Source organism: Lissotriton vulgaris, unplaced genomic scaffold (genome assembly GCF_964263255.1).
Source record: "Lissotriton vulgaris unplaced genomic scaffold, aLisVul1.2 SCAFFOLD_431, whole genome shotgun sequence".
NCBI classification, from domain to species: Eukaryota; Metazoa; Chordata; class Amphibia; order Caudata; family Salamandridae; genus Lissotriton; species Lissotriton vulgaris.
In genome coordinates this window covers 359,408-385,249 of record NW_028241894.1, presented here as the reverse complement: position 1 = coordinate 385,249, position 25,842 = coordinate 359,408, and the positions used below count along the sequence as shown (strand labels likewise).

Below are 25,842 nucleotides of genomic sequence, written 5' to 3'. Positions count from 1 at the left end.
CTACAAACTACAGGGCCAGTCTCATTTTCACACTGAAAACCTACATACCTGAACACACTGGTTGTTACTGTCAGCTATTAATATTTTTCCAGTTGTCGATGCTGCGACTCCTTGAAGATTAGTAAACTCTCCTTTATTTCTTCCTTTGGTACCTATAAATGTATATAAATCGAAACAAATAAGAAACAGATTGTAAAGAGGAATATAGTCATATTAAGATAAAAACAAATGCCAGAGGAGATTTATTCTGGGCTCCAATCTTGGCTTGTCCATTGCATTGGTATGTGCCCATAATCTTGACCTCCCTGTCTCTGCGTGTTCAATAATGTCTGGATTGTCTCTGAAATTGTGGTCTTGATTGACTGCTATGAGGTCTCACCTTTGGTGTCATTGCTACCTGACCCTGTGGACTGTTGTCTTCAGGTTGACAGTTAATTCAGTGGAATGCACGATAGAGGACTAAAATCTTGCAACCTTCCACAAAACTGTGCAGGTGTCCTGCTGTGGACAGTGCTGTGCTGTGAGGGTGCATCTGATCCCAAATAATGTATCTTTCAGAGTTATCTAATCCCAAAGAGGGTTATACTTGTTCTCAGGACATTCTTTTCCCAGTCTTTAGGGTGCACATTTTCTGGCTTTGAGTCCAAGAGTTCCTGGTGTATCATCTCTACGAATATAACAGTGTATGCTGATCTCATATGAGTCTGTTCAATCGTGCATGTTCTGTAATCCTGTAACATTTGTCTCTATCACAGTTGCCCCTTCCCCTCAATCAATCAATCAATCAATCAATCAATCATGACACTTGTATAGCGCGCTACTCACCCGGGAGGGTCTCAAGGCGCTTGGGGAAGGGGTTCGCTACTGCTCGAACAGCCAGGTCTTCAGTTGCTTCCTGAAGGAGAGGTGGTCCTGGGTCAGCCGAAGGTGGATGGGGAGGGTGTTCCATGTCTTGGCCGCCAGGTAGGAGAAGGATCTGCCTCCGGCGGTGGTTCTTCGGAAGCGCGGTACGGCGGCGAGGGCGAGGCTAGCAGACCGTAGCTGGCGGGTGGGCGTGTGGAAGGTCAGGCGGTCGTTGAGGTACTTGGGGCCCAGGTCGTGGAGAGACTTGTGTGCGTGGGTGAGGAGCCTGAACGTGATCCTCTTGTTGACGGGGAACCAGTGCAGGTCCCTCAGGTGGCCGGAGATGTGGTTGCGTCGGGGATGTCCAGGATGAGTCGGGCGGAGGCGTTCTGGATGCATTGGAGTCTTTTCTGTAGCTTGGCTGTGGTTCCGGCGTAGAGGGTGTTTCCGTAGTACAGTCGGCTGGTGACGAGGGCCTGTGTGACTGTCTTCCTGGTTTCGGTCGGGATCCATCGGAAGATCTTGCGGAGCATGCGGAGGGTGTGAAAGCATGAAGAGGAGACGGCGTTGACTTGTCTGGTCATCGAGAGGGAGGAGTCCAGGATGAATCCCAGGTTGCGTGCGTGGTCTGTAGGCTTGGGGGCGGTGCCCAGGGCTGGGGGCCACCAGGAGTCGTCCCAGGCGGAGGGTGATGGTCCCAGGATGAGGACTTCCGTCTTGTCTGAGTTCAGTTTCAGGCGGCTGTTCTTCATCCACTCGGCGACGTCTTTCATCCCTTCGTGGAGGCTGGTTCTGGCGGTGTCGGGGTCTCTGGTGAGGGAGAGGATCAGCTGGGTGTCGTCGGCGTAGGAGATGATATTGAGGTTGTGTTGGCGTGCGATGGTGGCGAGAGGTCTCATGTAGACGTTGAAGAGGGTGGGGCTGAGTGATGATCCTTGCGGGACGCCGCAGATGACTTCAGTGGCCTCGGATCGAAACGGGGGGAGGCGGACTCTGTGTTCTTCCGGCCAGGAATGTTCTTTAAGTGGCTTTCCAATACTTGTGCATGCTTATTCTAGTTACAATGTGTTCCTGTTTCAAATACAGTTTGCTACCTTCCACCAAACTTAAGTGAGTGTTATCAGCGGGTCTTGTTTTCCTGTTCTGATGTGTGTGTGTGTAACTCTCTCTGTCCCAGACTGTACGGAAGAGCATCCATGCCACAGTGTAAATATCTGTCTTTCCCTTTCCGGAGTAACTGCCTCATTGCCGCAGTGTCCTTGTCTTCCCTCTGTCCGGTGTCAGTATAAACTCTGATTATCTAGTGTCAGTGTGTTTGCTGTCCCAGGTCATGAAGTTCCCTTCATACTATTAACAATACTGATAAAACAACAGCAGTAGCAATCACACCAACAATAACAAATGTAGCAATAGATTTTGTCAGCCCATAGTAGAATATATTACAAAGTCAAATTCTGTGGAAAAACATACCATATAAACTAGAAGAAACGTCTATAGAAAATGTTCTGAATATGCAATATGGAGCACCCATATGTATCAGAGAATGTTCCAAGGCTTTGTTTAAAAGGTGTCCTATATTTGTATTAGGTAATCAATACAAACATCAGCAATGAAACACCATCAAATAACAATCCCATCTAAATTATGACTCATACACCTTCAGTCATCATCACCATATATTGTTTAAAGAGACTGACCATCTTATGCATTGATAAGTTCAGCATTTGGTATGTTGCGCATGCGACCTTGGTATAACAATTTAAAACGCTTTACAATCTTTGGATACTGCATAATGCTTACCTCATGGATTATACCACACAAGCCTTTAATTTTGTTACTGGTGCTTGTACTAAAAGGAAATTCCATGCAGATACCACCCTTTCTGTAAATAGCATTTTCTTTCAATTGTTAACCTTACTTAGCCTATATTACGGTGTATTTTTCTAGAGCCAGACGTCTGCTGGAATATGCTATCACCTTTACCCTGTATTATTGTTTGTTTTCCCCTCTTTTCCAAATAATGCATACTTACGTTTTATCTTACTAAGGAAATTTGTTGTGCCTATAATGAAAATCATAATGTTTCTAAGTAAAGGTTGCAAAAAGGTACCGCTGTCAATACTTAATGTCTTGTAATTTGAACTTATCCCAGGTGTAATAGGTCTTTGAGGGGATCCAGAAGACCCTTGTGAATTATTAGAAGAATGTATATTAGATGTGTTCTAGGATAACTTTACCTGAGAAACACCAACATATGTCACAGGAGTCACCGTGGGTACCCTGGATGTCAATTCACTATACACTTAAATTCCTAATAGAGAGGATTTTGAAAGTTTGAAATGACTAATCCTTCTAAACAGGATTTAGAAAGCCAATGGGAATTGTATCATTCACATCATGTTAGAAATATTGGATCAGGACTACTTCCAATGGCAGAATAATTTCTATTCGTAGATATCTGGGACCTCAAAGGCTGATATGGTCTCACTGAATCTGAACAAATTCTAACACAATTGGAATGGAAAAACATTTAAAAGTTCATATATAGTTCACAGATTTTTTTTTCTTATCTGATTTGGGAGTTAAAAGGCATTGGAGAACAATTGAGCACATTCCTGAGCTTGACATTACGTCCATTGAAACGGTGTGATAAAGTCAGATACTGTTTTCCACCTACTTCACGTTCTGTATATACAGCTTGAATGCATTGTGGCCTTATATGTGTTGGGAAAACATTAGACCTGTAAAGATCCTTTGGGGGAGCAAAATACAGTTCCAAGTTCTGGAGGTAATGCTGCATTTGCCCTCTAGGGACAATCAAGAATCTTACTAAATGCAATGTGAACCTGTTCATTTAGAAATTAAGCACTGTCTTAAATGCACAGTTGGCTCGGGAAAAGGCTTGGTTTTACATGTTGTTTGCAGAGGCTGAATTTAAGATATACTTTGTAAAATTAGTCTATCCAATGTTTTAAATTGTTCTTGACAACTGTGTGTTCTAGAGCAGACATAAAAAAACAATCAGGTAGACCTAAGATACGCTTAATATTTAAATGACTGCTAGTCAGATGACAATAAACACTAAGTAAGGCTGTATTAGCAACAGATTATGCATTTGGACACCCAACTAATCTCCCAAGCAAAGTGATCATTACAGATGTTTCAGGTACACATGTGACAGGAAATACTTTCATTTTAGATTGTTATAGAGGTATTATATATTTTAATAAGAGTACTTGAAATGTAATTCTTTGTATTTGAAATGCAGCATTAAATACAAATGTTGATGGTTCCTCAAGCAAGGTCCAAACTAGAAGGCCTTGAGCTATGATTGCTTACAATAACACCTGTTTATGTGGCAATTGAGATTGGTAGGAAAGCCATTTGTTAAAAATGAAATGAAAACGAATTCATTTGAAACCATACATCACATAGAATGTAAAATGTCCAGATAACGATTTTGTTTTTTTGTTTATTAATTTGGAATGTTCATGCTACCTGATCAACCACATGTCAATTTGTAATATGTTATGTGTGAAATGCAGACATTAATAGCATTTAATTATCACTATACAAAGTCCTACTGTCAGCATATTAATAAAGTATGAATATATATATTTGGTGTATGAGTTAAATTGTTTGTGTCAGTTGCATTAATTAGTAGTACATTTCCTACAGTAAAATACAATTGATATTGGAAAATTAAAATAGCTTAATCACTAAGGTTTAGAGTAGTTTCTTCTGGACTGAACTTTTTAATAAATGGCTTTACAGGACATTTTATTTTCTAGTATGTGTGCAAAGTGGAGACAGTTTAAATGTGCCAATTGAAAATATGAATGTTTGTCATAACGGTGGTGGGACTCAATGCATTGGATTCTAGTAGAAAATGATCCCCTTGGATAGCCCACATGTTCAGAATTGATTTATAATTTTTGTTGCTTTATTGTGATGTCTGCACAACAGTAAAATTAAAATAAAAGAAGATTATTTGTGTTTGCATGGATCATGGTTCTCACCTATGGAACATTTTGAGGATATATTTGATAACACATCTGCAAGTGTTTTTCAAATCTTACACTATATATTTGAATGAATTTGACTTTACGCATCGTAATTGGGATAGTTATGGTTGTGTTATTTTACTAAACATTATATCCCTGTCACTAATGGTATGCCATGCTACATAAAAGTGATTAGTAGTGATTCAAAGTAAATAGATGTGAAAGAACTGGTAGTCTTTTTAGAATTGCAGAGCTTGCATGAAATCTAGTTTGTGAAATTGTTCATCATCAGGATACTGCTTGAAAAGAGTTACATGAAAAAGTAAGACGTTTGGAACGAAGGTTAACTCTAGATAAAAAATGACTTTGCAATTGGAATCCTTCTAAGAATCCATCATAAGTTATTACTATAGAACAAAATAAAACTTTAGACACTCACAATTTCAAATAAATATCTTCTAAAGGCAGAAATAGATGATTTAGTGCAACCTGCAATCATGAAGGATCTCAGACAACCTTTAGTGTGCTTGATGGTAAAGCTGTGGAAGAGATGTGCAACGTGTGTGTCCATTTTGCAAATGTCATCTCACGGTTCGCTCAAAATCCACGCTTGATTTGAACTGGGTTAATAATATGAAGGCCACCAGAAAGGAATAAAAAAATCTAAAAGTGATCTATAAGGTGCTGCAGGTGCAGTGGAGTTGATGGAGTTCACCCATCCTCAGTGGTGATTGTAGTGACATATAAACAACGACAGAGCTGAACTAATCACAGACGGAACCCAGATTTCAAGAATCAAATTGTCCCTACTAGAACAGTAGCTCCACACCCCATTACATTTTTAAAAAGGAGATTAGATTAAAAGAATACTCAACTCCACAGAGCCATTTTAGTTACATTTTATTTACCCTGCAGACTTGAAGGTGCAGATGTTTTTAAAGCTGTATGTTGTGCACACCTTTGTATGGGCTTAGACAAGAATAAGTTCGTAAAAAGAGCTTATGAGGCCAACGCAGTCTATCCTTTTTCTGCCTCCTCCTCTTGACATACAGACCCTGTAAAATCTTAGTGTATGTATAAGGGGGTTTACCCAAACATAGTCACTGGGACCTGGGTTCAATAAGTACTAGGAGGAAGGGGTCCCAGTGTGAACATAGAACAATATACACAATTCAAAGAATTAATCGTTAAAACAACAAATTGATCCACAATGTTTTAATTCACAAAGGGATAGAGTGTAGTAATTATACACAACAAATTATCAAATGTATTGGCGGTTATACAGTGCCCCGAGGAGGAAGGGAGGAAGTGATCAAGTGAGGATGAGGAGGTGATAGGTATGAAGTGACAGTAAAATCAATCAATCGAGCAAAACAATATTGGCAGTTTAATACACAACCAAAAAAGGCCAAAGATTTTGGCAAATTTCATTAAATGAACATACTTCACAAAATACAATTAATGTTTAAATGGTGGCGTGAAGTTGACACGAGAGGAGTAGTTGTCGACGTTTCGACCCTCTTATCAGTGCAGGGAATAGTTGCACCCTTGCTGCGGGGTCTTCATCAGGACCAAAAAAAAGGGGGGGGGCGGATAACCTGAGATTAGTCGAGGTTGGACTGATATATATATATATATTGATTGAGAAAGGCTGCGCCAGCAGCCAACACGTTTCTCTTCAGTTATGGGGTCGAGGGAGACCCAAGATAATAAAGGAAGCCCTATACCTTTGAACTTCGTGTGCGTGCCTTCCTGCTTTTTTTAGTGTGTATATGTGTATATATATGTGTATATATATATATATATATGTATATATATATATGTATATATATATATATATATATATATATATATATATATATATATATATATATATATATATATAAAAACACATATATATTGATTCCAATCCCGAATCACAATTTAGAAAACAGGCGCGGAGTCCGTGGGATGTGCTTTTCAAAGAGAAGTATTTATTCCATATGAAGGACTTTGACGCGTTTCGGCGGACGTGTCCGCCTTGCTCACAACATGAAACAATAATTCAGCTGTTAGAGTTACCTCAAGTAACTATAACTTGCGCCCTAAGGTAACTATAACTCCCACCCCCCGCCATGCAGAGCTTTCTCATCAATAATTTTACAGCAAATGTTGCAGTGATATTATCAATGATGTCATAGAAGATGTCATGAGTGATGTAATATGTTGGGAATTAGCAGTGCATGACTCACATGGCTCATGGCTATGCAAAAAGGAAACAACAAATAATCCTGTTGGAGAAATCAAGTTCCCTGAAAGTGTGGTGGTTGGGTCTCGATGTCAGATAAACAAAGTAAAGCTAACTTACTAAAGAAATCTCTGCTTTGAATCCCTGAATGGTGATGAATGCAAGATGAAGTGATATAGAAGCAAAGCAGGTTTGATAAAGATGGGCTCAGCTCAAACAGAGATAGGGATGCCCCGTTATAATTAGAAGAGATAAAGACAGCAATTATAGACTTGAAATCTAGTTGTGGGCTCCCATCTGAGATGTTCACAATATTGCACACCAAATATCAATGTGTCAGGCAGCAAATTAATGTGGTTCTTTACCTTCACTAATAGGGAAGCTATAATATTGACATTGCTCAAACCAAATGGAGACCCAGTGGAAGTGTTCTCATACCACTGACTATCAATGTTGAATCTGAATTGCTATGTTTTCTCTGGTAAAGTTCCAGGGCCCGGAATATCACCACTGCTACCTGAGTTTTCCCAGTCATAAGTAGATGGACATCAGATATGAGATTACTAGCAGTGGTGTCCACAGACATGGAGAAGGCTTTTGCTATCCTAAATCGAAACTCTGTGTTCATGATCCTTTGCATGATGGGCTTTGGCACAGAAATTATGTAATTGATTTGATTACTGTAGTAAAACCCAGTTGCAAGGGTAAAAACAGAGGATGCTACTTGACACCCTACTGATACATCATGACTCTTGCAATGGAGCCACTGGTGGAAAATGCTCCACCGGGAGAGTGTCCACAGCGGGATCAAAATGGGGAACTGCATACTCACAATTTTTCCTATTTGCAGACAATATGTTGCTTTAGGTCAGTATATGCATGATATGCTGTGAGGTGATTCAAAAAAATCCAGAAGTTCAATAAATTCATGACATACTTGGAGGTGAGATAGCACTAACACATATGTGCACAAAACAAAATAAAAACCACCGCCCACTTAGACTAACAGACACAGCCAAATGCTGCTGGATCCATGTCCTGCTTAGAATAGATATAATTGTGGCATGCATGCAGGCAGTACCATTGTGGAGCATGCTAGTTTCACAGGGATATCAAAGATGGCAGACACACCTATGTGGACAAGGGCAGACATAAAAACTGTTGGGATCTGTGTGACATCAACTCAATACACATATTACAGCATTTTAAAATCTGCAACTCTTATACCCTATTCCATCACATTGTTTCTAATTTATAATGAGTTAATTAGAACCTTTAAAACAACAAGGAACTTCGGATCTGACATACCACATACACATGAGGCATTTATGAAAATGCTTGTTCAGAGTACTTTGATACAGCCAAAATCTCAACTACGTTAAACATAACAAAAACATGTCTCTAGTGACATGTATGTGAAATATGGATGACAGTCGTGGATGAGAATTTAAGAGACACAGACTGGTAGTTATTAACAGGGTACCTGAGATCGGTGTTTAGAAATGCCAGATTAAAGTTAATCTAACACCGCACTTACTTAACATGCAGTTGGGTACCAAATGTTCTCAACATTAACGGACACATCCATGAGATGTAATTTTGAATATGCTAATTTAATGCACATGCTATGGTCATACACATAGCACATTACTGGTCCAAAATAGCCTGGATAATAAAATAGCTAAACAGGCAATACAACAACCTGTAATCTTACAGCATGACTGCTGAAACTCAGGGCCCAGACTAAAAAGACTAAATATGGCAGCAAATTTGTCCAAAATGCAAATAGCCATGATGAGGAAGCCTAATATTGCATCAACAGTAAAAAATGGAAAAGAGAACTCTACAAATGGGGGGAAGTAGAAATCTAGGTTATGACTACACAACAATGGGTTAGAGGAGGATTCAGCCAGATAACCAACTGGAATATGATATTCCCTAAAGTAACAAAAAAAGATGATAATGGACCATCCTGAATAATCAGAATGAGACGTAAAATGGGCCAGGATTGAGCAACTACACAAAGGAATTGCCTGATCCATTGAGTCTATATTGTTTTCTAGACGAGAATGCCATATGTAAAGACTTATTTCACTAGCATATCAATAATTGACAGGTACACACATATGTTTAATTAACTATTTAATTGAACTTCATATATTAAATTACATATTTTTTTATGATTTATTTTAAAAAAATCCCACCAAGTAAAATATGTATATTTACTGACTAAATATTAAAAATTACAAAATGTTGTGTATATAATTACTTTTAAATGATTTCATTATTTTTAAAAAACTTACATTTATTTGAATTTTTTTAAAAGATTAGTAAAATATTTTATCAAATATTTTCTATTTATATGCATTGTTTTCTAACATTAATTTACATTTATGTATATATTTTAAAAGTCAAAATACATTAATTTATTTAAACACTATTTCTGATGGGGTTCTTTCCTAAGTCCCTGCCTCCGTTATTTTCTACAAAAGAGTGTTGCAGTACCAGTGGTTGGGTGCCCATGTATAGTGCTGGAGTTACTCCAGGTCTGAGCTGAAGTAAATTTACTTCTGTTCTGAGTCCTTTTACATGTGTAGGTTTACTCCCCTCTAAAAGTTCCCTTGTGAATAGGCCTCGCATCACCTAGCAGAATCATTGGCGTTGGACTCTCTTATTCAATATTTATGGATAGCTACAGAAAATCAGCCACAATTTTGTAGAATACTTCTTGTCGTCTTTGCTTATAGTCATCTACACCCGATCGTTGTCAGCCATCTCTATCTTGGGGCTTGGAATTCTTGGTCTATAATAAATCTGACAACTTCCAGAGAGCACAATCAATGGGGCCATTTTGAATTACGGTGGAGTCCCGATATAAATCGATAGGGCTCCCTGCTGGCCAACAAAAGGCGCCTCTATCCCATTAAGAGGTGGGAGAGCACCAAGGGTTTCTGATGCTGGAATCTCAGATGGTTCCGCTATTGGAACTTCGTGAGATCATCAACTGCAGGGGTGCTCAGTCATGGTGATTGATGCCCTCTCTAATTATGGCAGGGTGATCACCACTCCACTGATTTTCCCTGCTCAGGCCACTATGCAAGGCATGAGGTACAAGGGCAGGAAAAGAGAAATATCCCTGATACCTAGTGTGTCAATGACATTTGTTTTGTTCTCTTTCAGCAATAAATCCCCACTTTGAGGGTTTGTTTATGAGATAGAAACAAGAATTCTAAGTGAGCCTCAACAACGTGCATTAGAAGTATAAAAAGAGTAGAAGTAAATAAAGAAGTGAAAAATACGAGATCAAATATAACATCATCGTAAGGGGAGATAAAAGTAATGAAGGAAGACATGGCACATTACAAGTTTAATGTAAGAAAAGGCAGATATTGTTATGAGATGATCAGCTACTCAATGGGCCACATATTCCAATCCTGGGCTTCCTGATTGATGTTATTAATTAGTGTTGTCAATACCGTGCAGTCGTGATGTGAGTGAGAAAATAATGAAGATAATAAATTAAAAAGCAGATGCTTCAGGCATTACCTTACTGAATAGAGAGATCAGGAGTTCTGTGAGAGTAGTTGCAGATTGGAGCAGTAAAAGATTTTGTAGGCACATGTTCATTTACTGTAAACTGAGGTGGTATTTCACAGTTAAAGAGGATAGTTGGTTGGTTGGTTGGTGAAAGACTAAGTTACATGTGCATGCATTAAATGCCTTGCTGGTTTGAGGATGCTAATGTGGAGGGTTATGAATTGTATGAGAAGACTCCCAGAGTTTAGATAGAGGAAGGATATGTGAGACAGAAACATGCTCTTAGTATCAGTAGGCATTGTAGTGGATTAGTTTGAAAATAGCCTGCTGGGTGTTACCATCACCATTGTCTACACCAGTGACTATCCCCCTGTATTGTATTGTATTGTATTGTATGTGTACTTATATAGCGCGGTCCTGTCACCCCAAGGGCATCCTGGCGCTTGAAATCAACGTTAACACCACATACGCTGCTCAGACAACCCTGGGGAAAAGATGGGTTTTCAGGGCTTTTCTAAACGGGAAGAAGTCCCTTTGGCTTCTTAGGGACAGTGGCAGGGAGTTCCAGAGCTTGGCCGCTGCGACACTGAACGAACGGCCACCCATCCTCACTCTCTGGAATCTCGGTACCACAAGCAGCTGAGCCGAAGAAGAGCGTAAGGACCGCAAAGAGGAGTACCAAACAAACATATTCTGCAATGGAACCGGGCCTTGTCCATGCACCGCCCTAAACACTAAACATGCAGCCTTATAACAGACGCGTAGGTGCACAGGCAGCCAGTGTAGACCCCGTAGGGCTGCTGCTGAAGAGCTATGATTAGGGCAGGAAAGAGCCAGCTTGGCGGCCAAGTTCTGCACCCGTTGCAACTTCCCCAGCAGTGTTTTTGGAGCCTCCAGAAGTAGTGCATTACAATAGTCAAGACGACTCAAGAGGGTACCGCGCACTACTTCAGGTCTGGCCTGCTCGGGGAGAAGGGGCAGAACTTTACGCAACATGTGTAGCAGCATCATGCACGTGGATGTGGTCTTGTTCACGTACATATCCAGCTTCAAGTTGGGGCCGAAAATCAGCCCCAGGTTGCGTGCCGACTCAGCAGCTGACACAATCTCGGGGAAGGTCGAGGGCCAGAAGTTCTCCGGGAGTTCACGAGGAATCCGGTCCGTGGAACAATACAACACCTCAGTCTTTGTACTATTAAACTGCAAGGAGTTGGACCGGAGCCAATCCGCTGTGGCAGACATGCATCGGTGGAAAGCCTCCAGCGGGACCGCGTTCTTCCCTTCCAGCGAAAAGACCAACTGGGTGTCATCAGCATAATTAAATGCGGAGATGCCAAATGATTTAATTAGTTGGACCAGAGGGCGGAGGTAAAGGTTAAAGAGTATAGGGCTGATGGCCGAGCCCTGAGGTACCCCCTGCCCTACTCTCCACACCTCCGAACTGAAAGGAGGCAACGCCACCACCTGCTGCAGATTGTTCAGATAAGAGACCAGCCAGTCCCTTGCACATGCCGTGACCCCGCACTCCTCCAGCCTCCTGATGAGGGTACGATGGCAGACCGTGTCGAACGCGGCCGACATGTCGAGCAGCACCAAAAAGGCTGCCCGCCCACTGTCGACCCGCGAACGTAAGTTGTCAAGCACGGTCACCAGCGCGGATTCCGTCCCGTGTGCTGGGCGAAAACCAAACTGTGCCTCATCGAACCAGATGTTTTCTTCCAGGAAGCCAGACAGAGAACGGGTCACTAACTTCTCCATGATCTTAACGGGGAAGGGGAGCAAGGAAATCAGTCTGTAATTAGACAAGCAGGCGGGGTCCAAGGTGGATTTCTTAAGGAGAGGAGACACAGCTGCCAGTTTCCAGCACTCCGGAACCGTTGCGGTGTCAAACGACTGGAGGCAGATGGAGTACAAAGGCTGGAAGAGTTCGTCCTGAAACACTTTCCAAAATGTAGGTGGCAGTGGATCAAGAGGGGAGCCAGATGATACCATTTGTGCCACACTACAAAACTCCTCAAAGGAGGGGGTAGGGAAACAGCTCAGCTGGGGTCGACTGGGCACAGCGTCCGGAGCTCCCAAACTGAGGGCATGTTCACTCAGCTGGGGTCGACTGGGCGAAGTGTCCGGAGCTTCCAAGCTAGAGACAGGCCCGCTCCGCCGGGGTCGACTGGCTGAGACGTCCGGAGCTCCCAGACTGAAAGCATGACCACTCAGCTGGGGTCGACTGGATGAGACCGCCGAAGCTCCCGAGCTAAGAGCACGGCCATTCGGCTGGGGTCGACTAGGTGACACGTCCGGAGCTCCCAAACTGAGAGCAGCGCCGCTCAGCTGGGGTCGACTGGGCGAGCCATCCGGAACTCCCAGACCGGGGGGGTAGGTGCTGGACTCTGTAAACCTTCCAAGATTTTGGCAATCTTCTCTTCGAAGGCACTCGCCAGGCAGTCGCACAGAGCCTGCGATGCAGGGACATTATTGGCCGCGCATGAAGGATGGGTCAGGTCCCTGACAATTTTGAACAGTGCTTGCGACTTTTTGGAAGCCTGATTCAAGGTGGCTTCCAGATAGGACGCCTTAGCCACCTTGATCTGTGCCTTGTATTCCTGCAATGACTGTCTAAAGATGGCCTTCAAAGAGTCAGAATACTGCTTCCTCCACACCCTTTCGGCGCGTTTACAGCTCAGCTTTAACTGCCGCTGTATGCTGAATCATTCCCTAAGCAGTCTGGCCAAAAGTTGTAAGTGGTATGCAGATGTGCACTCAAGTCATGGGGCGGTAGATAACTTCCAGTAGCCTGTCCCACATTGTGAAACTCTCTCCCACAACAGATCAGGGCATTACTCTCTTTCTCCAGCTTCAAGGCAGCCTTGAAAAACGTGTATTTCCTCCGTCTTTATTAAGACTGGCACCCTGAGATCTCTGTCAATTCAGTGAGCACCCTGTCAATGCTATTATGTATGTATTCATCCATCCATTACTTACTCATTCACAACAGCACAACATGGATCAGCAGCGGTGGAACTGGATCCATTAATCAAAAGCCAAGCAAGCCCTTTGAGAGTGACACATGGGTTTTTGATTTCAACCCTTCATTCTAGGATCATGATTAATAACATGGACATGGCATACAGATACAACAATGTAACCAATACAAGACTAGCCCCTTACCTACTCTAAAGATCAAATCATCTTCAATGGGGTTCTCTTTCCTTTTGCTGGTGCTGTACATGCTGGCCGGCCTCTTCACAGCTTTTTGCTTCACATGTCCACTCCCAGGTGACTTCACCCGCCTTTTAACCCCCTCTGTGGTGGGTGACACGTCCGTGGACTTCACTAACTTAAGCCTGAATGGGCTTCCCCTTATATGCTGATCATAGAGTCTTACTGAGAGAGTGAAGTCCCCTTCATTTGGAATTGTGTACAAATAGTCGTAAGTGCCATTTTTGTTGTCCAGTATTTCGCCATCAGCTACACTACCATCGGGTGTACTTAGTTCAGCTGTGATATAGGCACTGCCAGATTTACAGAGTTCTCCATCCTTGTCCTTAGTGGTAATTGTGAGTGACATTGGCTGGCCAATCACAGTCTGTTTCAGGCCTTCACCTGTGGCCACTGTTTCAAAGGCCACGGCGTTAGTGGTCAAAATCGTCCCCAGATTGTGAATAGACTTCTTGACCCCTTCGGTTTCCACAATGAAGTCGAGCTGGTCATTCTCATGCGGCTGCAGTGGCATCTCCTGACTGGCAAGGTCATTCAGCTTCTCACTCATCTGCTTTTTAACCAGTAAGACCTCAGTTTCTGTCCCGTGGTTGAGTGACTGGGCGGTAAAGCTGCTACAGCTTTTAATGTTCTCCTGTCCCTCCAGCAAGGTGTCCAGCTGAGTTTGAAGAACCTGAGGAGATGGCAAGATAATGATTACCATGTGATACACACTACTTTCAACAAACTACACCGGAGCACAATAACTGTTGTTGTTAACCAGATTTGATCTGTTTTCACAAGTCCAAAGAAACATTGTTGGAGTTTAGATTTGGTAAGAAACAACATCATTATGTACAGTAGAATATGGGCATGTTTGGAGGATAATGCTCACAATAACACAGTAGTATTAGTGCAACTTTTCCTAGTTCATTCTGTCATTTAACTTTACCCAAAGTGGCCCAACTTTCCACCTCATGTTTTAATCCTATAATTAAATATTATTATTATTATTATTATCATCATAATTCCCATGTACCATAATCCCCTTGGTTATGTTATAAGGGAATGTCTGTGCCAAAGCCCTTTCTATTCGATCTTTAACCATTCAATTGATTGATAGCCACTTGGTCATAATGTCACAGCCATGTATCAGGCATGAAAGACAAACTTCATAACATCTGTAGGACTTTTCTTAACACCATACTCGGTCTATTCCGTTTCATTGTCTGCTTCCATGGTCTACTGTGACTAAGGAAATGAAGGGGCAAAGGTTAGAGGTCTAGATCCCGCAGGAGCTTCTTCATTAGCATAACTGCACAGACACATAGAATGCGATGGCAGATCTGGGCTACCCGGCTCACCTAATCTCCCCAACGCAGGGTACCTACTTTAAACCCTTGAACCCGGCTTGGCCTCCAGTTTTCAGCTTGCTCACTTAGTTCTATTGTTAATCTGTGTTTATTAAGCCCTGTTCGTGCTTGTTAATAGTCAAAGCACTAAAATGTCACTTTAGACAGTAGGCATACACTTGTTCCAGTCCTACTTTAGTGTAACATTGCTTCAATACTTCAATGCTTGACAGTGCTTTTCGTCCAGTAACACATATAACAGGTTTCTTGTGGTGTGAAAATGTACTGTCTATCTCAAGGTTTAGACAGGCCTCAGGACACATAGGGCCATGTGTATCAAAATGTTGTTTTGCGATTCTCATAGTGATTTTTTGCAAATCGCTATTTGAGAATCGCAAAATGCAGTGTATGTAGGATTTGCAAAAACATTTCAGAATCCTACATATTCCTGCGATTCGCATTTAAGGAATACCTCCCCATTCATTCCTATGGGCCAATAGGCCGATAGGAATGAATGGTAAGACATTCACAATTTGCAAGTACCCATTAGGTACTCGCAAATTGCGAATGCAATTTCAAGGATGCAAGGGTGTCAAAAGGACACCCTATTGCACCCCTGAAATAAGCATGGGTGCAGATGTGGCGCTCATACATTCCCTAAGGGCATGTATGTGTGCCACATGGGACTTTGAAAAATGCACAAATGTGCATTTTTCAAAGAAATTGCAAATTACCACGAACCTGAAGTTGGTGGTAATGTGCGATTCTTTAAGCCAAAATCGCACAACTTGGGTGCTTCTTACATTGTATTTAAGGAATTCCTTAAATGCAATTGCAAAATAGGGAATCGCAAATGTTGCGATTCTTTATTTTGCAAGTGGGGTTTTGTGTGATACATTGCACACTGCTAAATTGAGATCGCAAACACTGAAATTCTGTGAATTTCAGCGTTTGTGATCGCAATTAGGCTTGATACATATGGCCCATAGTTTTGATGCGAAAATATCAAAAGACAAAACATTATTGAGGAAAACAATATCATTTTTTCATGTGTTTGTTTTTCTTTCAATACTTTGCATTGTGCATGTATGTATAATGTGTTATTTGTATAAAGTGAATTTAGCCAAACGGCAAGGATATAACTAACCAGTGATTGGGAGGTAGCTGGCTTCTGGAAGCGGATGTGTGGTGTTACATCACTGTAATACAAGATTCTTTATAGAGGCAAGATGGTATTCGCTCACACCGTCTCTTGTTAACAGGGTACAAATCCCTGTATCCTCCTGTTCCTTTCTTTTTTTCTTTCACAGTATTGGCTCTTTCCTGTGCTTTCCCACAGCCCCAGTAACTTCCTTTTAACCCCCTGCACCCCTTGCGCATTTTTTCCTCTTATCCTGTCTTTGCCTTGAGATCTTCCAATGAAACTGCAGGGATTTTGAAACTCTGAAAAAAACGAAGGGCCTCATTTAGATCTCGACAGACGGGTTACTGCGTCCCAACGATGACCGATATCCCAGCCGCTGAAATATAAATCCCATAGGATATAATGGGATTTATATTTGGGAGGATGGGATATCCTTCAGCGTTGTGACAGAGTAAACCATCCGCCAAGATCTAAATCAGGCCCACAATCTCCAGTCATTACAAACAACTTTTGACGAGTTTTGTTTTATTTTTTTTGCCATGGATGGATTTTTGGATGGTATTGGCCTTGTAAGTGACACCACTAAACATTTTGACCCAATGATGAGAAGTCCCCAGTGTGGCAGACCCTATCATGTCTAGCACAAAAGTTGAATTCAATTTGGCAGCTTGCCTTAGAGTTTCTTTGGATAAAGACTCGCTTAGGCACCAATTGAACTGTCTATATACAATCTCCTATGCAGTGCCACTGCTGCGGATGATGTGATGATGAATACATAGTGCCTCAGAAGATGAAATGTAATAGGGTTTTCCTTGTACAGCTCAGCCAGACATGCGTGAGCAGACTTTGCACATAAATGGTTTCCTTACTTTGTGTTTCAGGCCGTAGTTCACCTCCAGTTCCATAAGAAGAACACTCTTTCGCACATTTAATGTCTTTTGGAGCTCATCAAAAGTTGTGTGAATTTCATCCACAATGCTGGCCTTCTGATTGACTAATTGATGGATGATTTCAGACACCAACCGAAGTGCACTATCAATGTCGGGAAGCCTGTAGAAAAAGAACCCAAGCAACATTTCATTGTCAATAGATACACATATCAATAATATATCAACATGGGCATTACTCTTGAAACAATTAATATTATTCTTGCAATACAGTACTCATTGATTGTACTTAATAGAACTTTAAAAAGCCTGACTTGACAACAAATCTGGAAAAACTAGAGAACATCTCTATTTCATTTTTTTTCTGTGGCACCTATATAGAGAAATGGGTCAGACCTGGGCTGGTCATTGTGAGATTCAAGAATTTCTAGGGTGGGCTGTATGCTAGGTTGGCTGCTTTCAGAGCATGATGGGCTGCCATGACACAACCAGGCCCCCATTCCACTATTTTCGTCATGGCCTCCTGCAGTGTGGGTCTGGAATGGACATATGTGAATGGGATGATTTTTAATTTCCAGTCTGGCCTTTCAGATGTACAGCTTTTTGTCACCTAACTAGCATAGACACGCTAACTTAGTCACATGAATTACACAGGAAAGAGGTAGCTTCAAAACATCCGACTGTGGGAATATTGTGCCTTCCATTGAAAAGCACACTTCTTCAGCTTGAACCTTCAATGAGTAGCACAAGAGGGCAGGAATAAATGTGAGTTGCTGCCAATGTTGATAGTGCCACTCACACTATTAGGCCCAGGCACCATCATTATTGCAGTTCCAGCATCCCCATAGCTCGCCTCGTTTAAGTGACTGAGGCGACAGCAACTGTCTTCAGCTTGTCTCCTTCTCTAATGCCTTCTTCTCTGGAGGGTCGCTGTCATACAAACTGTGGAATCGGTAGCTCGTCCTACTTCAGGGCTCCACCCAATCCAACACATTCAAAAGAACTTTTCCGAGAGCTTTCATTTGGCTTTCAAAAGTTTGTTCTGTATCTTTCAAGTAGTGCTAATCCGTTCTCCCTTAATCACTGCTACTTTCAACCAGAAATTCTCCATGCTCTCTCTACGTATCATCCTGACTTTATCCCTTGAGGTCTGCATTGCCCCATTCCCGATGCTCAGTGACCAGAGGACCTATAAAGAGCTCAAAGTGAGTCATTAATAGAGGCATCATATTTACAGAGAGCGATCAGGGAGGAACGCATTCTGGAGAGTGCGGTTACTGCCTACAGCATCCAACTGTTCCAGTCCATTCTGTAAGGAAAAAGCCTTTAACTCCATTAGGATAGTGGAAATAGATGGCTATTGTCTTCAAAAGAGGACAAATCTAATGTTCCCAAAGCAGTTCGAAGTTCACAATTTAATGTCAGTGCGGATTTGAATTATTATAGGATCATGTGTGCGTCTCCAGGATGCTCTACAGTCATAAGCACATTTTACAAAGAATAGGAAAACCCTTTTACTGCAATTCTCTGCCGTTTTATAAACATGCTACTTTTTTATTAAAATTATTTCATATTATGTCGTAGATTTTTTCATGTTATATTAAGTTATGCTATGAGTTTGGTAAAATGCTTATTTTTTTGTTTTTTACAAAGGGTCATCTTGGTACTGCTGAAGTGCTGTGGTTTAGATGCTACTTCTAAGAAGGACCATGGACCCTCTTTCAAGGATAACAGGGCTCTTGAAGGGTGAAATGTACATTTTTAGTGTGCAGGAATTGAGGGCCATTAAGTGTTTTGTGCGCAATGCACAGGGAGTTGAAAACCACATGCTATTCCATGGTCAACCAATGAGACACTTGAATGCCTGGAGGAGGAAGGGGGGCACATGGTTGTAGCTTGTAGCCCCTTTCTGAGGCCACTGGTACAGGAGATGCAAACTTTCCTCCCGGATACGAAGGATGTGTTACACCTCTTGGTTGATGTGCAGTGCTACGTGGAGACCAATTTTTTGGGCCTCTATTGATGCAGAGTCGCTGTACACCTGCATACCACAGGACCACACACTGGCCACTGTAGAAACCTTACTTCGAGACAGAAATCTTAACGCCCTTACACTTTTCTTCTTCACAATGAAGTGTGCACACTTGGCTATGAAAGAAATTTTTTTCCAGTTTGAGGACTGCCTATACCTTCAAACGTCCAGGACTTTGATGGGCAGTACTTTCGCTCCCATCATAGTTTCTGATGGCGATCTGATATAGACACGTCCGACAATATATTTGCCTCACTAATTGATGAGACTTGGTGTTATCTACACGCCGTTTTATAAATCTGGATTATAGATTGCATAACTAAACTACGTTGCTCAGCAGTCCCGATAACATATCCCTTGTGGAATTTCATTAGGCGGGGATTTAGATTCTAAAGCCCTGGTACCAAACACAGTGCATTTACTTCTATCCATCTATGCTGCTTCTATGAGGAATAACCAACTATACATCAGAGGCAACGCTGCTTGTGTACTTCAGAAAACTACATTACCTAACATGCCTTTGCCAGCAGCTCTAACATTACATGACCGGGGGGTTCGTTTGATGTGTGGTTAGATACAATAGCGCGGATATCTAATGCGCTGGCTTGTGACTTCAACTTGAAATGCTAGTGGTCACAGGTGTTCTCACCATGCCGTCTTCTTGGTAAAAGTACCCATTAGATACACATCATGCCGTATGTATGCCATAGATATGAAAAACTACATTTGCCAACATGCCTGTCCATAGCTTGGACATAGGAGTCCATATAGTGTGGGGTTAGGTACTATAACATGGATATTTACTGCATTCTTTATGGTTATAACTTGAAATGGTAATGGGGCAGCAGATGCGCTTGCCACACCACCATCATCGTAAAAATACCCATTAGAGATTATGGGCACCACTGTATGCATGTAGGAAGAACTGCAATTCCCAGCAAAACTAGGGTCATGTAGCTTGTAACCACCGTAACGAGCATAGTGTATCCAATAGCGTGATACAAGAGCTTACAGCTACTGCTGCTGCACATTGCCAGGAAATGGATGCCTTTATAAGAGCACTCAGCCAATGCTTCGGGTTATGCCTTTCCCCCAGCGTGGCTAGTGATAACACTTTTGCATAGGACAAGGTAAGTGTTCTGTGCTCACAGTTATAATGCTCTCCACAGGTGCATGGGATTGCGATACTTGGTACTCCTCGTGTAAGAACCAATTTTGCACATACGTGTGACCAAATAGTAATTTTACATTGTAGTCTATGGAGTGTGAGATTAGTTTAAACAGTAGTATTTTCCAAGTATTTGGGTGTCACCTTCACAATTTTTTTTTAAAACAGAGGGGTTACAACCTTTAAATACTTTCATCAATACAAGTTACCTCATATAGTTAGAAGTTACCTACTCCTCGTCCCTTCTGACTGTGATGGACTACATATACTAAGTTCCCTGAGGCATAACTATGCGAGTGTAAATATGAGTTACCAACGCTGATTTTTAAGAAATACAATGAGTTTCCCTTTGATTCTTGTGCCAATCTCTTTTCTTTTGTTTTTTCTCTGTCCTTTCACTACTACATAGGATAAAGAATACCATGAGCCCCATGCCAGGGTAGAGTTGAGGCATGATGCCCGACATTAGTGGGTAAGCCCAACCTTTTCCCAAGAACAATTATGTGGTGTTTTTGATGGTTATAGATAAATCTTCATGACAATACCTAAAAACTCTAAAGCTAAGGAGCTATTGTCAGTTAGATATTTGTGCACCCTGTAGCTAGCTTTAACTATCACATTTTTCATTTGATTTTGCTCTGCTGCCCTCACAACACTTAGCTCATTTAAGATATTTATTATACCTCTTCTCAAAACATCCATGAGCTCCTCCCTCTCAGAGAGGAGGTTGCAGCACGCATCATGAATAGGCATCACAGTGCAAGGAGGTTGCCTATGATGAAGCATGCCACCTTTGGTGGGTGAGGGAAACCGTCCTTTGAAAGGGACACTCCACCATTACTGGGTGTTCCTTGTCCTGTTTGTTATAGACCCTGGGGATTTTGCTGTGGTTAATGTAGCTTCCCGCCTTCATCAGGGTCCCTGATTCTACATTTTAACAATCACTCAATTTGCTATCTTTCAATCATTAACCTGTCTTTTAGATCATTTTATTTATTTGTTTTAAATATTTTCCCACCGTCTTACTGGCATTCGCTTCAATTGGCATCATCTGACATTTAATATTGTTACAGGACACCTAAAGCATTGCATTTACAACTTTTCAAAGGGCTATGGTGAGAAAGAAAATGTAAACATTACCTATGCACATGTTAAGTTATGTATTAAAGCATCACATTATTCTACCAGTTAGAGGAGAGTCATTATTTACTACCATTATAATACCCTAGGGGTTCGAGCACATGCACACTCATTACTTTCTCCAGTGAAACAAATGAAAGAATGTTGTGGGGCCTAGTGAGGGACAAGGAGTAAAGAAGCCCATGCCCTTTAACAGCAATGTTGCCATCTCTCCCTAACAAGTCATCAGTGTCAAGGGATGTTGCATATCAGTGTCAAGGGGTGTCAAGGTGTGTTTAACACCACCATAGGTGAAGAAATGGACTGAATCTCAAACGAAGCTACATTTTTCATTGACCCAAAAATGACTTAGTGAAAAAGATGATGCAAGATGCATATGTCTTTGATGCATGGAGAATTCTAGACTCTCTTCAAAATGCCTCCCCTCAGAGAGCAAGCGTTTGTCAGCAAAACGTAAAAATATGACAAGAAGGATTTCTACTGTTTGAGTTTTTTTTTATTATTAGCACTTCACACTAAGATGGTACTTCGAGTAGTTATTTTCTTATCTTGTCAGTGACTGTTGTGTTCACAAATGTATACTTCAACAGAGCATAGATCTTCTGTCCCTTTTTACAGCAATCCGTTATTGAAAAGTGGAAACAAAAATGCCTTTTATCAAACCAGCCATTATGATAGCATGAATGTGATACCTGCATATAGACTCATTCATATCCACCGTACCTCTTTTCAATCGCATCCAGCTGGACCTGCAGAGCAGATTTGTGCTGCTCGACCACGTCTTTGAGGGGAACCGTGGAGTGCTCAGCATGCTCGCCCTCTGTGCAGTCCTGGCACATCGCTGTCTCGCAGGACTGGCAGTAAAATTCCATTACCTGAAGCAAAGGGCAGAGCACAATTTGATTAGTCACTGGCGTACTCAGCCCACCGCCAATATTGTACTGCAAACTATCCAGAGAACATCAGAGTTACTGTCTCAGAGGGAGCAGAACATCAAGAAAATGATGAGCACACAACCTCACATCACCCTTATTACAATTATTTAATGTCGGGCAAGTGCCCAGAAGAGGTATGACCTCCGTTACCCTGTCAGAGAGCCGTCTGCCCTGATTGAAGATCCCTCCTTGCCTTGTGTGGGATTTCTAAAGCCTTTACTACAAACCACCAGAGCAGCAGCTGCAGTAAACGCTGTGTGGGACTTGTTTCTGAAAAACAAAAAGTAATGTCGCTGACACACACACATTTTTCTCCCCGTGCTTGGGTACCACTGAACGATTTCCCTGCTACCAACAAACTCGCGTGGCACTCCGGGGTGGGAAAAACGATGGACAGTTGCCCCACCCTACATATGGGGGGTAATCATCACTGTTGATTGGTTGTCTAGTAGCGGACGGGCTGCCAGATTAAGGATTTCCTCTGGGGAGTCGGCTCAGACTCTGCTGAAGTAAACCCAGCTGTCTTCCAATGCAAATGGGGTGAAGGAACCCTGAAATTGTCAGGGTGTTTGTCCTGCCTGGTTTAGAGGTGAGAAACCACCGGATGTCTATCTGCAGAAACCGTTAACCTGGTGACGCTTCCACCACTTGACTGTCGGTTCATAATGGTGGTTGTCCTGACCACCACTTTTGTTTCTGGGACAGCCACACTTTACATGTATACCTGAGAATCCTAGAATACATTTCCCACATGATGGCTCAAAGTTCAAATGTTGCTGACACGCATGGAAATGGCTCCCCGTGTGTCAGGAGCGTTTTGGATTTTGCCTTGTAGAAACAAATACATGTGTTAGAGTTTTGTTTCTTTAAAGCAAAAGAGAATGTCAGGTCAGCCACTTTAACATGGTAGCCGGCATGGCATTCTATAGTAATGAAAGTTGAACAGCTGCAACGGCCATGCAGGTTGGTATCTCTAAATATGGTAGGTGGTCCTTAGACAGGGGGTGGTGGACAGAACCTCCAGCGATCTGGCAGTCCAACTGATGACGTCCTAATTACCTCATCTTGAACTTGTCAATATTACTGGCATTGCACAAGAATGCAAGAGGTTACTACTGTCCGAGTGATGTTTTTCAGGATCTAACAGCTAGATTCATGAAGCATTTTTGCGGGCGCAAACGGTGCGAATCGCAGAATTCGGCCGTTTGCACCCGCAAAAATGGCATTTGAAATTCATCATTGGGTCATGTACTCGCAATTAGAGAAATCACAAAAAATTGCGATTTCTCAAATTGCGATCGCGTTTAAGGAATCTCAATTTGAGATTCCTTAAATGCTATTCATGACCCAATAAAAAATTGCGAATTCGCTATTTATTCCCGCTATTTAACGCGAAGTCAGACTTCGTGGTAAATAGCGAAAACTGAGAAAAATTCACTTTTGTGCATTTTTCTCAGTTGTATGTTACACACACACATGTCCTTTGGACATGTGTGTGCGCAACATGAGTCTAATTTACATTTCAGGGGTGCTACAGGGTGTCCTGTGGACACCCCTAGCACCCTTGAAATCGCATCCTTATTTGCGATTAGAAAATTGCTAATCGCAAATAAGGAATAACTCCCCATTCAATCCTATGGGCCATAGGCCCATAGGATTGAATGGAAAGTTATTCCTTATTTGCGATTAGCAATTTGCTAATCGCAAATAAGGAATGTGTAGGAATCGCAATTTATTTTGCGATTCCTACATGAATCACGTTTTGCGAGTCTGTAATAGCGATTCCTTATTATTCGCTATTACAGACTCGCAAAACATGCCGATGATGAATCAGGCTGTATGGGTTTAAAGTTGATTTCCATATGATTATTACAAAAATATAACGAATTTTTAAGAGCAGTTTTTACCATATGACATCACCGCAAACTTTGACAAAGTATTTTGTTCCATTAAAAGTAAAATAAAAATAAGTTCACAGTTGTGTTTATTTATTTGGTCTTTGTCTCTTCTTTATTCCATAACAGAAACATGCATTACTTGATCAAACTAAATGAACTATGCATTCCTTGGTTATAAATTGTTGAATAATTAATGTACGTCTTTAAACGGCATTTAAATATCTAGCAACACTACTAAACTCAGCTCATCACTGTCAACAAACCAAGGGGCAACTGTATCATCATTACATTTTGGATATTCTGAACCAAACTAGGCAGCAGAAACACCAGTACGTCTGAATGACAATATTAAAGGCCTTTCCTGGTCTTAGGCAGTGTTGTATACTGACATATGGAATGTGTCACATTGTTATTTTTGAATTACGAGGCTCCAAAAACGTAAAATCTTTTTGTAAGAATCAAAAATGTAATACAAAATGAAGGGCTGTTCCACAAGACATCTAATCAGAACAAAGAAATTTCTAAAGAAAGCACAGTTTCTTGTACATGCAGTGAGTGCATTCTCTCCATTGTTTATGGGGAACCATAAATCATTGAAGGAGGATTATGTGCACTCTCTGCATGCCAAATCCCCTAAGAGTGTTGGGTATGGCTGACAGTATTCTTGTCTTCTTGCTTCTCAGTGCCAGTGGAGGGGATGACATTAGCACAATGGTACACTAAGTGGTATCATATCATGTACCAGCCCCTGATTGGATTGGTTGATAACAGCCAACAGTGTATCTCTTGAGGCAGCATCTTATTTGGCATTCTCTTAAACTGTCCCGAGCAGAGCAGCAGCACCACAATCGAGTAACCAAACACAGATCTGTCAAGCTTCAAATGTGAACCTCACCTTCTCTTTCACAAACTTCCCATGTAAATACGGTATATGACACTGTGGCTCTATGTCATGTGCATCTCCAGTACTTCTACGTAAATGTAGGCCTGTAATGTATATATACAAAAAAATATTTAAAGAAAGGCAAGGATTTATGTTTCTGCCTGTTGTCTCTGGTTCTTTACCATGGGCTATTCTTCTCTTCAACGAAGTGAATTATCTATGTCCCTTGGAAGAGAATCAGAACGTGCATGGTCAGAGGACAGTCAAACTTGCTAAAAGCATACAGAATACCTATAAAACAGCCTTTGGTGGGGCTTTGAGATGTCTGAATGGACCCTTTCTCGCAACAGGCAGCATTTCAAGCACAAATTGTATCTAGTTGTAAATACATATATTTTCTGCATCCCCCGCCTAAACTAGGAGGTGCTGGGCACAGGAGGGTATGAAAGGTTAACCTCTAGGCTCGCTGCATATGTTGATCAAGCATGAAGCTATGTAATGTGGTAGACCCATTTCACATTCTGTAAACCTGAGGCTGGCACTGGCTCTAAAGTCTTTCTTTGTTAGTTTTCACTGTGACATGGTCTGGTGCACCAT

The 25,842-nt window shown here is 41.7% G+C and overlaps 1 protein-coding gene across 2 annotated transcripts in view; it reads right to left on the bottom strand.

The window, feature by feature from the left end:
• Positions 1 to 25,842, bottom strand: part of LOC147669865 (tripartite motif-containing protein 2) — a 286,411-nt gene that overhangs the window by 75,998 nt on the left and 184,571 nt on the right. For both annotated transcript variants that reach the window (XM_086948191.1, XM_086948190.1), the window contains exons 4-7: positions 22,253 to 22,404; positions 17,172 to 17,352; positions 13,777 to 14,500; positions 49 to 152 (exon numbers count right to left, since the gene is read on the bottom strand). In XM_086948191.1, the coding sequence (XP_086804317.1) occupies positions 49 to 152; positions 13,777 to 14,500; positions 17,172 to 17,352; positions 22,253 to 22,404 (1,161 nt within the window). The remainder of the gene's footprint in view (positions 1 to 48; positions 153 to 13,776; positions 14,501 to 17,171; positions 17,353 to 22,252; positions 22,405 to 25,842) is intronic.